We start from the raw sequence: 13,424 nt of genomic DNA, 5'->3' as shown, positions 1-13,424 counted from the left end.
AGCAAATTAAATAAACAGAATTTGTGTTTATAACACTCATCTTAAAAACCATGCATGGGATATAATAAATAAACAAACAACATGTTTGTTTATAACACCTTGTAACATTTTTCTATTATGTATAGCAAAATTAATAAATAAACAATATATATATATATATATATATATATATATATATATATATATATATACATACAGATGAAGTCAGAATTATTAGCCACCCTTTGATATTTTTTCTTTTTACAATATTTCCCAAATGATGTTTAACAGAGCAAGGAAATTTTCACAGTATGTCTGATAATATTTTTTCTTCTTGAGAAAGTCTTATTTGTTTTATTTCGGCTAGAATAAAAGCAGTTTTTAATTTTTTAAAAACCATTTTGAGGTCAAAATTATTAGCCCCTTTAAGCTATATATTTTTTTCGACTGTCTACAGAACAAACCATCGTTATACAATAACTTGCCTAATTACCCTAACCTGCCTAGTTGAACTAATTAACCTAGTTAAGCCTTTAAATGTCACTTTAGGCTGTATAGAAGTGTCTTGAAAAATATCTAGTCAAATATTATTTACATGGCAAAGATAAAATAAATCAGTTATTAGAAATGAGTTATAAAAACTATTGTGTTTAGAAATGTGTTGAAAATACATCTCAGAAATTGGGGGAAAAAATAAACAGAGGGGCTAATAATTCAGGGGGTTTAATAATTTTTACTTCAGCTGTAAGTTTATAACCCTATTTGTGACATTTATCTATGCAACAATCAACATGCACAAAAAACAACATAAAAAGCATGCATGAAGCAAAATAAATAAATAAATAAATAAATAAATAAATAAATAAATAAATAAATAAATAAATAAATAAATAAACAGCATGTATGTTTATAACAACCTGTAACATTTATCCATGTAAGAATCAACATGCACAAAAAACACAATCTAAAAAACATGCATGAAACGAAATAAATACATAAATAAACAAATAACCAACATATGTTTATATAACACACCTTGTAACATTTATGGATGTAAAACATAACATACAAAAACACAGTTCAAAATGCATGCATTGAACAAAATAAATAAACAAATAACTAATATATGTTTTTAACACACTTTGTAACATTTATCCATGTAGCAATCAACATGCACAAAAAACACAACTTAAAAAAATCACACATGAAGCCAAATAAACAAACAAACAAACCAATAAAAGCCATCAAGAGCCGTGCATCTCTTTGTATTGCCTCATTTACACAGCGAATGCATAATTCCAACCCCCTCCCCCCGGTAAATGCTTTAATTTGCAAAGGGAGCAGGGCTTGATAATGGAAAGCTTTTTTTTTTTTCCTCCTCTCTCGCCCCCAGTTTTCCTTTTTCTTTTTTTTTTTAACCCCCCCTATTTTTTTAGGAGGCAACTAAAGGGGATTGTAACAAGAGCCTTAACCGGTGCCTCTTAATCACTTCTAGGTATTAAGTCATGATGCAGGAGTCGGCCAATGAGACAATAAGCAACAGTTCAATGAGTCAAAATGGAATGAGCAGCCTAAGCAGCCAATTAGATGCTGGCAGTAGAGATGGAAGATCAAGTGGGGAGACGAGCAGTGAAGTAAGCGCAGTCGAGCTGCTGCATCTGCAACAACAGCAGGTAAGTTGCGTCTCTCTCCCCCCCGTCCGTTTGTCATCCGCCGCGCTCCGTCTCTCTCTCTCTCTCTCTCTCTCTCTCTCTCTCTCTCTCTCTCTCTCTCTCTATCGCTGGCATTCACACAAGGCTCAGCAGGCAGCTTTTTTGACTGACACCCTTCAGCTGTGTGCATTTAATAGGCAGGACTCTGGACTGTTTTATTGCTTTGTTTTGAGGGCATTTTGTGGTCCATATTTAGCTTTACTTTGTTTGTCTTGGGTGTGAAACTTCATTTTTTGTGCATCATTCGAACTTTTTGGGTTGTTTAGATTGACTTCATTTGGAGTGAGTTGTTTGATTTTGTTTTATGTTGGTGGTGGTGGTGGTTCAATGCAAGAGTTGTGGTTTGTGAGTGTGAAATACGGAGGTTTGCTGGTTGTTTGTGGCCACTAGAGGGCCTCCTTATTTGATTTCCCAACACTTGCACTGCTTGTTCGCTTTAAAAAGCCAATGCATGTGTTTTTCTTTTGGTTTATATGTGTGGAGGGACTGTGTGCTTGATTGTTTGTGACTTTGCGAGGGCTGTATGTACAGTATGCATGTGTGTGTGTGTGTGTGTGTGTATGGCGGTGCAGTGAATGATGGGTTTGACAGCTCTCCAAAAGAGCAGCATGAGAGGTCAGGCTGAGCTCACGGAGAGTCTGCAGGCACTGTGGAGTGTGTGTGTGTGTGTGTGTGTGTTCACTTATTCACTTACAAGTGTGTCACTCTATGAGAGTGTGTGTGGAAACAGGATTGCAGATTCCTTGAGCATCCTTGGCTTTATTTTCAAGCATAATTTTTTTTACTTTATTTTTAAGCATTTTTTTTATAGTTTTAGTTGTCGTGAATTTTTATAAATGTCTGAATTACTTATTCAATAAATATATATAACAATGTATTTGTGCAATATTTTATTTTTTATTACATTCATTGATTATTTTATTTATTTGTGTTTTTTATTAGTGATGTTTCATTTTGGGTTTCATTTTCATTATATTTATTTATTTATTTTTTTCTTTTTCGTATTATTTGGTTGTCATGTGAATGTTTACACAATACTAAAGCAAACTTGGCAAACTAATTGCAAGTGCAATGTGCTTTTTTTTAGCATATTTATAATTCTAATTTACAATATCTTTTGCAATTTGCCTTCTAATATTTAATTTCATATTTAGTTTGTTTTACGTTTTCATGTTTTTTTGATGCAACATCAATGTTTACACTCCTTAAATGCTTAAAGTAGACAAAATAATACCAAAGTTGTTGATTTCAAAATTTTGTTGACGTTTATTTTTAGAGTATTTTAAATTATGATTGTTTTTTTACTTGTATATATTGCCATTGTAATGTTTAATTTCTTTAAACCATAGACAAATCATTTCCAAAGTAATAATTTCAATTAAATTAATAATTAATATTATTTTCGTTTGCATTTTAATGCATTTTTAAAATTTATTATACATTTTAATGTAGGTATTTGAACTTTTTTTAACAATTACATGTTCTTTTTTCAGTTGCTATATACATTTTTATACAAAAATTCTCATTTCCAAGTAAGCAAAATGACAGATTTTAATCATTTAAACATTTCTTTTATAATATTTTTATTAAACTTTAATTTCTTTATTGTAAAGTTTCTATCTCTGGAACACCAGCTCTTTTCATTGTGCATGTGTGTGTGTGTGTGTGTAAGTGTGACTGAGCGTCTCAGTCCTAGTTGGCAGCAGCTGAAAGCAGCCCGTGGGCCTGTGTGTTTGCACCAGGCTCAGTTCAGCAGACTGAAGTGTGTCCCGCGGCTCTTTGTGGCCCCAGTGAACGTACGAACACCCCCCCCCCACCCCCTGCATCATCCACCCTCTCCAGCTGGTGATTGCAGGCTCACCCCCATCTCCTCCATTCATCATCACTTCTCTCTCACACGCGTCTGATTGAGGTCAAACCCCTCCCGCTTTCTCATTACTGACTCCTGTTTTAACCTGCACACTACACTGGCTGTGTCTGTGTATGTGTGTGAAATGGAGATCTGTGTTTGTGTCTTTAAAAGTGTTTCTGTCAACTTGAGCCAGAGCAGGTATGGGTTGTTCATGTTGGTATTTATTATTATTATTATTATTATTATTATTATTATTATTATTATTATTATTATTATTATTATTATTATTATTATTATTATGATTATTATTATTATTTATTTATTTATTTTTATTTATTTATTTTTTTTTGTTGTTTCAGCAATTTATTTATTTATCTTAAACATATTAAAATATTTAGAGGTATTAAAATACAGAATAAAAATTTAAATGTCTATTTTAAATATATATATTTATACATGCATATTCATAGATTTGCATTTTTTGCAATCGTATAATAGTATAAACAAATTGAAATGTATTATTATTATTATTATTATTATTATTATTATTACAAATTATTTATTTTAAGCAAATTAAAATGTTTAAAAAATATTAAAATAAATAATAATTTTTTTATATTAAATATATGAATTTAATAGCCTATTTAAAAATATATTTACATGCATATTCATGGATTTTTATAATCATATAATAGTACAAATTAATTGAAATAAATAAAATAATAAACATATTAAACATTAAATCACATAAAAATAAGTTGTAGTTTTTATAGTGCTTTATAGTTGTTTTATGTAGCTATTTATATAACTTTAGTATTGTTGGTGTAAACATACATAATTATTAAAAAAACACAAATATATTATTAATATTTCTAAACATAGTTATTACATTTTAAGTGTGTGTGTGTGTGTGTGTGTGTGTGTGCGTGTGTGTGTGTGTGTGTGTGTGGTGTGTGTGTGTGTGTGTGTGTGTGTGTGTGTGTGTGTGTGTGTGTGTGTGTGTCTGTGTGTGTGTGTGTTATTGAGCCTTTATAAGTACAGCATAAAACCAAATTATTATTATTTTTATTGGTCAATTACTATATTTAATATCAGTTACTGTTACTTATTACTTATAAAATAAATAACCAAATAAATAAGCAATAACGCTTCTGTTAACACATAAATTACTACTACTGCTACTAATTTGACATAAATAATAATAACAATTATCATTAGTATTTATTTATTTATTTTGTATTATCATTATTATTTTTTTATTATTATTTTTGTTGTTGTATTACTATATTTAATAAAAATTATTGTTAGTTTAAATTACTTATAAAGTAAATAAACTAATAAATTAGCACTAATACCTTTATTAATAAATAAATTACTAATACTTTACTATAAATTACTAATATTAATAAAAAAGAAACAATAATAATAATAATAATAACAATTATAATTTGTATTATTTATTTATTTTGTATTATTATTATTGTTGTTGTTGTTGTTGTTACTATAATAATAATTATTGTTGGTTAAAATTACTTATAAAATAATAAATAAATAAATAAATAAGCAATAATACTTCTAATAATAAATAAAGTACTAATACTATAAATAAAAATAAGATTATTATCATTATTATTATTTATTTATTTTGTATTATTATCATTATTATTAAAACAAATGTATGTGTTTATGTCAGGTTAACATCACATTATTATTTTTTTAAATGCCATTGTTACTGAATAATAATTGTTAGTAGCATCACTCATGTACAGCTGCATTTTGCTTGGTGTTATCTGCGTGTAGATAATCTGCAGTAAGAGTGTAAGAAAAGGGCAGTGTAAGCAGAAAGAGTGAAGAGACAGAGAGATAAGTGCCATACAGACAGTGGAGAGACTGACAGTGTTTCACTTCCAGAGACGCAGACAGACACATTGAAATGAGTGGACCAGCTAACAGGCCTCCGGAGGCTTTTTAAAGAGAGGCCAGGTGCTGTTAACTTCACACACTTTCTGCACAATACACACACTCGCACCTGCACACGGCACAGTCAGGAGAATTCCTGCACAAACGGCTAATAACCACCTAGATTTCTGGCTTTTAGGCTTGCAGGATGAAAGAGTTCTGCGTAAACATAATTGTACTTGTTTGTTAACTAGTGGATCTGTGCATTATGAAACACACAGAATTTAGAAAATTGCATTGGTGTTCGTTTATTTTACTTGAACAATTGTGCAGTTTTTTTTTCCACGGGGGACAAAATGTTGGTATAAAAAACAAAATAAAAGTATCATGTTTTAATATTTAAATATACTGTATATTGCAAAATGACAAATATCTCTTTACCAGCATCAGGCATGATGTTGATTAAAAAAAAATCATTAATTTTATGGATATTAACTTTAGATGTATAGTTTGTACACTTTTTAAAAGTCTACAGGCTAAGCTAAATAATATACAGTGTCAAAGACCTGAAAATTGTAAATTCTTAAAAAAAAAAAAAAATCAATTGCAATTTTGAAGCTTTGGCAACAAAATAAAAGCCTGTTAGCTGGGAATGTATGAATTTTTGCTTAAATACAAGTGGGATTCAATAGCGCCATTGAGATGCTGAAAATTAATTTTTTTGTAGAACAATTTTAAAAACAGTTATTGGAAGTAAGTAGTGAAATATTAAAATTTTAATAAAAACACACATTTTGTATGCCGAAATCTATGCTGTTTGCATTAACACAGGCAGAATGATCACATAAAAAAAATGGATAAATAAATAAAAAATATATATATATATATTAAATAAATAAATAAATAAATAAATAAATAAATAATAAATAAATAAATAAATAAATAAATAAATAAATCAATCAATCAATCAATCAATCAATCAATCAATCAATCAATCAATAAAATGAAAAATATAAAAATCCATAAAATCAAAAAGGCTAAAATCTCCAAGAGGATGTGCAAGGATCACACTTTACATTAAGGTTGCATTAGTTAATGTATTTACTAACATGACCTGAACTTATAATGAATGAAACTTGTAGAACATTTATTAATCATAGTTCAACAATTACTAATGCATTAATAAAGTCCCCAAGAATCAGAACCTAACCATATGATTTTGGTAGCTCACATTGTTAGTTTTGTGAACAATTCATCTGTGCATGTCGTTAAGAAAAAAAAATAGTTTGCCCTTGTAATCTTTAATTGATATCTGAAAATGCACTTCCTGTTTGTTTTCAGTTATTTTATCAGATGATGTGATTTTGAGGTAATGGGCGTGGCTAACGCTGCTCCAACTCAGTTTTGACAACAAACAGAAATGGTGAGCAGGAGGAGTCTGTTAGGTTGTAATAACTCTTCTAAAAACCCCTTTCCCAATCTTTCTGAATGAAATGCCTACTTTATTGTGTCTATTCTGTCCGTGGGAGAAAAAAACAAGCCACGCCCACTGTTTGCTCATTTAAAATTCCATTTCTCTAGGAACTGCGTTACGTTACGAAAAGAATAACGATCGCAGCTTCCGGTTCACGGGAACATTAACATCCAAATCAATGCTTGTTAACATTAGTTAATGCACAGTGAGTTAACATGAACTAAAGATGAACTACTGTATATTCATTGACTAACATTAACTAACATGAAAATCTACTGTAATAAATGCATTGTTTATTGTTTGTTTATGTTGGTAAATGCATTAACTCACATTAACTAATACAACCTTATTGTAAAATCTTACCAGATTAAATTATTAAGGAACTAAATTAATGTTTAGAGCATTATAATATCTCCCAACATCTCAGAGACTTTTGCAAACCATTATATATATATATATATATATATATATATATATATATATATATATATATATATATATATATATATATATATATATATATATATATATATACTTTACATTTATGCTGTTTGCATTAACATAGGCAGAATGATTAAAAAAAACGAAAAAATCTTCATTAGGATGTCCAAAGATTCAGATTCATTCACTTATTAATGAACTAAATTATTGTTTAGAGCATTATAGTATCTCCCAACATTCTCAGAGACATTTGCAAAACATTACCTCTCCATAAGGACCTTATTATGGAAGATATTTGAAGATATATATATATATATATATATATATATATATATATATATAGATAGATAGATAGATAGATAGATAGATAGATAGATAGATAGATAGATAGATAGATAGATAGATAGATAGATAGATAGATAGATAGATAGATTTTACATTTCAATAAACACACAATATGCTGTTTGCAATAACACAGGCAAATGAGCACACAAAAAATAATTGCATAAAATGAAAAAAAGGCAAAAATCTTCATAAGCATGCACAAGGATTCGGTTTCCTTAACTTATAATGAACTAAATGAAGGTTTAGAGCATTATAATATCCCCCAGCATTCTAAGAGACATTTGCAAAACATTACCTCCAAATAAAGACCTTATTATGGAAGATATGTGATAGACATTGGAAAAACTGAAATTGCAATATTTTACTTTCCTGCGATACATGTTGCGATATTGAGTATCATTTTAACAGATGTAATGACAAACGAATAGCTCTACTCGGAAAGAATCATTTTAGAATAATTTTGGATGAAAATAGTATGTAGTTGTAGTTAGATGTAGTTAGGAAATAAATGCCTTATGTTTTCTGACAGCAGGTACACAAATCGAATAATTAAATGTAAAATAAATAACACTGTATAATCTTCATTGTATAAATACTGTATTAATTTTTCTTGAAGTTTCCTGAATGCTTTAAACTGGCTTGAAACGCGTACACAGTCACAGGCCTTAAACAGCATGCAAATTATAATCTTTTTGATAACTTTGTGGTTAAACTTTGCAGTTACTCAACATTCATGTGTGTTTTGAACTAATACTCAACTATAATCCTGAATTGACATTGCAGATCCTGCGATGTGACTATTGCAGATGTGCACATTGAGATAGCGATGCTGAAACAATATATTGTGCAGCCCAAATATGTGAAGATGTATATATATATTTTAAATTACAATACAAATACAGTGTGCTGTTTGCATTAGCATAGGCACAAGGATTCAGATTCATTCACTTATTAATGAACTAAATGAAGGTTTGAGCATTATAGTATCTCCCAACATTCTCTGAGACATTTGGAAAACATTACCTCTCCGTAAGGCCCTTATTGTAGAAGATATGTGTCTGGGAAAAATTATTGCTAAAGACATGAACTGGATTGATTTTTAAGCTGTTGTTAAATGAGCTTTTAATGCTGTTATATTCATAACGGTGCATGTAAACAAGTAGGTTTGCATTGATCTGTAAATGTAGATGGGATGTAATGTAACATGATGGAGCCTCTAGATGATAGTTTAGCTTTAATAAGATTGTATGGATTTCTAATGCAGTTAGCCGTACTCTGCAAAATGAACTTCCTCCCTTTAAAGGAAGTTCCCATGGGAGCGTTTAAAAATCCACACAACCACCATCCCATTCACCTTCATTCATTCGTCAAAATTCAACTCGATTTGATAAAACATGTTGTGTTTTCTTGTATTACTCTCAGATTTGATCACTTCTATGTTTGTTTTATAAGCCAAACTTTAATATTCATATACGAACGTCATGTCCAGATGCACAGTGTTCATTTTATACACATATATAATTTTCCCCCCCTGCTAACAGTGATTGTTACAGGAAGCGGTGTGTAAGTCACTGGCCCGGTGTAAAAATGACAGCAATTAACCCGACATTTTAGCTTGAGGAGAATTTAAGATGAGACTCCTGACAGCCAGTGTCAGCCATATTTTCCTCGTCTTCTCCAGGTGTATGAGCAAATGAAATTGGAGGTAGTAGGAAAGGAGGGAGGTGGGGGACCGCTGAAAACGAATTGCCTCAATAAGACTTATTTCTGCACGGTAGATCTCGCAACGCTTACACCTGGAAAACAGACCATAAACAGAAGCCAAAAAAGCAGCATGCTAATTGATATTCAATGAGTCTGACTCCATCATCACCCCACAAACACATTACCGCTCATGCACATGGAGGTGGGGAGGAGAGGCGTCTCTAGGGGTCCATTGGCTGTCATTCAGCAAGGGGGAAAGTAACAAAGTAACGCCGAGACGCCGCACAAACACATTCAGTCTGGCTTTCGTCTCCCCCCGCCGTCCACCGGGAGCTGCAGCGAGTGCAACATCTTCAGGCAGGGCGATGACGCTTTTTTTCGCCGCTCATCAGCCAAATAAAAGCCCCTCTGATGCAAATAGCGCTTTGCCCTTGAGCATAATTTAAAGCAGTAATCACCCCTGGAGTCTCTACCGCCGCAGATAGCGAAAGCGAGGTGACTGTCTCATTTACACTCCAGCACAAAGAAGCTCATTAGCTTTATCACACCGGCCTGAGACTCCTCCACTACAGTGTGTAAATAACACACATACACACACTTACTGTTTCACCAGAGACACTTTTCATAAAGATCAGGCAATAGTAACTAAATGAAATGCATTATTGGGGACTTTGACTGCCACAGTTTTGATGTATTGAGCTGTGCGGCATCTGTCTCGGACTTTTCCATTGGTCATTTTCAATTCAATGTCTTCAGTTTCCTCGATTTATAAATGAACTAAATCTAGGTTTTACACTATTGAGCTTTGAAATGTCTCCCAACATTTGTCTGTCCATAAGAATTCTGCAATTGAAGAAATACGGTGGAACTATTTTTTATGTTTATGAGAAGAAATCATTTTCCCAGTACTGGGTTGCAGCTGGATGGGCATCCGCTGCGTAAAACAAATGCTGGCGGTTCATTCCGCTGTGGCGACAACAGATAAATAAAGAGACTAAACCAAAAAGAAAATGAATGAATGACTGAGAAGAAATATAACATCCTTTACACAAAGAAGCTTTATCATTAGCTTTATCACACCGGCATGAGACTTCTCCACTACAGTGTGTGAATAACACACACACACACACTTACTGTTCCACCAGAGACACCTATTATAAAGATTGACAATATTAACTTGATAAAATGCATTATCAGGGGCTTTTACAGCTCTGGTTTTTGACATATTGAGCTGTGCGCCATCTATCTCTGACTTTTCCATTGGTTATTTCCCAGTTCTTTCAAATTTCCTTTTTTTTTTTTTGTTGCAATTTCCCAGATTTAAAAATTAAATAAATCTAGGTTTTACACTTTTCAGTTTTTGAAAAGTCTCCCAGCATTTGTCTGTCCATAAAAACTTTGTAATGGAAGGAATATGGCAACACTTTCTTTTAATGTTTATGGGAAGAATCAATATTAAACATCATTTACACAAAGAATCTCATTAGCTCATCACACCAGCCTGAGACTTCTCCAGTACAGTTTGTTAATAACACACACTTTGAATTATTGAGCTGTGCGGCATCTGTCTCTGACTTTTCCACTGGTCGTTTTAAATGTAATTTTTCCTGCAGTTTCCTGGATTTAAAAATTATTTCGAGCTTTGGAAATGTTTGGAGATGTTATAATGCTCCAAACCTTTATTTAGTTCACTAATAAGTCAGGGAAACTGAATCTTTGTGCATCCTTATGAAGATTTTCTGGGCTTTAAAAACGAACTAAATCTAGGTTTTACACTTTTGAGCTTTGAAATGTCTCCCAAAATTTGTCTGTCCCTAAGAAATTTGTAAGGGAAGGAATGTGGTGAAACAGTTTTTTATGTTTATGAGAAGAAATAATATTAAATATCATTTACACAAAGAAGTATTATCATTAGCTTTATCACACCAGATTGGCAATAGTAACTAAATAACATGCATTATTTTAGGGACTTTTACTGCTCCGGTTTTGACATCTATCTATGACTTTTCCATTGGTTATTTCCCATTTATTTAATTTTTCCTGCAGTTTCCTAGATTTACAAATGAACTAAAACAAGGTTTTACACTTTCGAGCTTTGAAATCTCTCCCAACATTATATTTGCGATATTATATTATTATATTCAGATATTTGGGTGCCCATAGGGACTATATAATGGAAGAAATATGGTGGCACTATTTTTGTATGTTCTTGAGAAGAATCAATATTAAACACAATTTCCATAAAGAAGCTTTATCTCAACAGCATGAGACTCTTAAATACAGTGTGTAAATTAAACACACGTACACCGTTTCACCAAAGCTACGTTGAATAAAAATCTGCACTGGAAACTAAATAAAATGCATTCTTAAGGAGACAGTTTCAGCTTTGCATCTCATGATGACTTGAAGATGTAACCCCTTTGTCCATTCGATATTTCCCAGCACATTTTCTGTTTGTTTTTTTTCTTCAGTTTTCCTGCATTTAAAAATGAAGCAAATCTACAGTAGTTTTTACGCTTTTAATTTCTTTAAAATAACATTTTAAGACACATTTGACTGTCTATAAGTTATTTATTTATTTTATTTTTTTTTATAGACTATCCATAAGTAGCTCCTAATGGTAGGAATGTGGTGGCACTATTTATTTGTAATTTTTATGAACAGAATTAGTGCTTAACATCGCTTAAACTTGAACCAAAGTAGCTCATTAGCTTTATCTCCACTTTACTTCCTCACTACAATGTGTAAATACCACACACATACAGATTCACCAGAGACACGTTTGACGAGGTTAATTTCAGTAATTTTTTTACCCTTCCAGCTTTGACATATAGAGCAACTGCTGCTGCATCTCACGATAAGACTGCAAGATACACGATTTAACTCCATTTCCCATTTTTCCCTACACTTTCTTAAATTTAAAGATGAACTAATTCCAGGTTTTACAGCTTGACATGTTCAGAAACATTTGCAAAACCTTGACTTTTCATACAAGCCTTGTTCTAGAATAAATATGGCAGCAAACTTTATTCCCAAACACATCTCATTTACACTCAAGCACAAAGACACTCATTAGCTTCATCACTGCAGTGTGTAAATCCCACACACTTGTACATATACCGTTTCACCAGAGCTACATTTTATAAAGATTTGCACTAGAAACTCCATAAAATGTATCGGCGATGACTTTTACAGTTGCAGCTTTGACATATAGAGCCGCGCAGCATCTCGCGATGACACTGCAAGATATAAGCCTCAGCATGACGGATCGGGGTCCCCAGACAACACTGGCCATTATTCTGTTATCGTCAGATCCTGCGAGTGGTCATTTGTGTTTAGGCCGCATAACATGTGGCTGTATGGAATTTACAGTGCGCCTCCAGTAGTAACTCCATTTCCCATCGGCTTCTCCAGAGACCAGGCGAAATGTCAAGCCGTGGCTTTGAAAGAGGGATCAGGCAGGGAGAGGGAATAGAGAGAGAGAGAGAAAGGGAATGAGTGTTATATCTGCTGGAAACAAACACTTTTGAACATTGCTCATGCTTGGTTGACCAGAGTAGTGTCATGGGTGGTGAACACAGGTCAAAGACACAGGTGAAACACATACATACTTACCCATTCAGCGTTGGAGTTACATTTGGACATTAAGGCTACATGGGAGTTTTTTTTAAACGTTATAGTAATATTACCCTACTAATAGGGATGTCCCGATCAGTTTTTTTTGCCCTTGAGTCCAAGTCATTTGATTTTGAATGTCTGCCGATACCGAAACCTGATCCGATACTTCTATAACACTTCAAAAGAGAATAAAGAAGAGTGAAGAAACAGATCTAGGATGTTTCTTATTTTTTATTTAATTCACCTTATTTTAAGATTCAACTTCGTTAACAAGCAGAGCATGTCTGTGAGGTAGCTTGAGCAATCAAGTAATAAATAAATAATATTAATTCTTCACTTTTGGACTTTAGTGCAACAATAAAAAATAAAAAAATGTTACGGGATGGTAATGGTAAAAAAT

The 13,424-nt window shown here is 32.1% G+C and overlaps 1 protein-coding gene across 8 annotated transcripts in view; it reads left to right on the top strand.

Annotated features, from left to right (window-relative positions):
- The window catches only part of foxp2 (forkhead box P2), a 139,087-nt gene that overhangs the window by 59,473 nt on the left and 66,190 nt on the right, over positions 1-13,424 (top strand). For 4 of the 8 annotated variants that reach the window (XM_056456044.1, XM_056456046.1, XM_056456048.1 and 1 more), the window contains one exon: positions 1,475-1,652. The exons of the other annotated variants lie outside the window; for them this stretch is intronic. In XM_056456044.1, coding sequence (XP_056312019.1) covers positions 1,485-1,652 — 168 coding nt within the window. In that variant the 5' untranslated portion in view covers positions 1,475-1,484. The remainder of the gene's footprint in view (positions 1-1,474; positions 1,653-13,424) is intronic. 8 annotated transcript variants of the gene reach the window in all.

This window comes from Danio aesculapii, chromosome 4 (genome assembly GCF_903798145.1).
Source record: "Danio aesculapii chromosome 4, fDanAes4.1, whole genome shotgun sequence".
NCBI classification, from domain to species: domain Eukaryota; kingdom Metazoa; phylum Chordata; class Actinopteri; order Cypriniformes; family Danionidae; genus Danio; species Danio aesculapii.
Note: the sequence above shows the minus strand (reverse complement) of the source record. Positions and strands in the feature narration are given on the sequence as shown.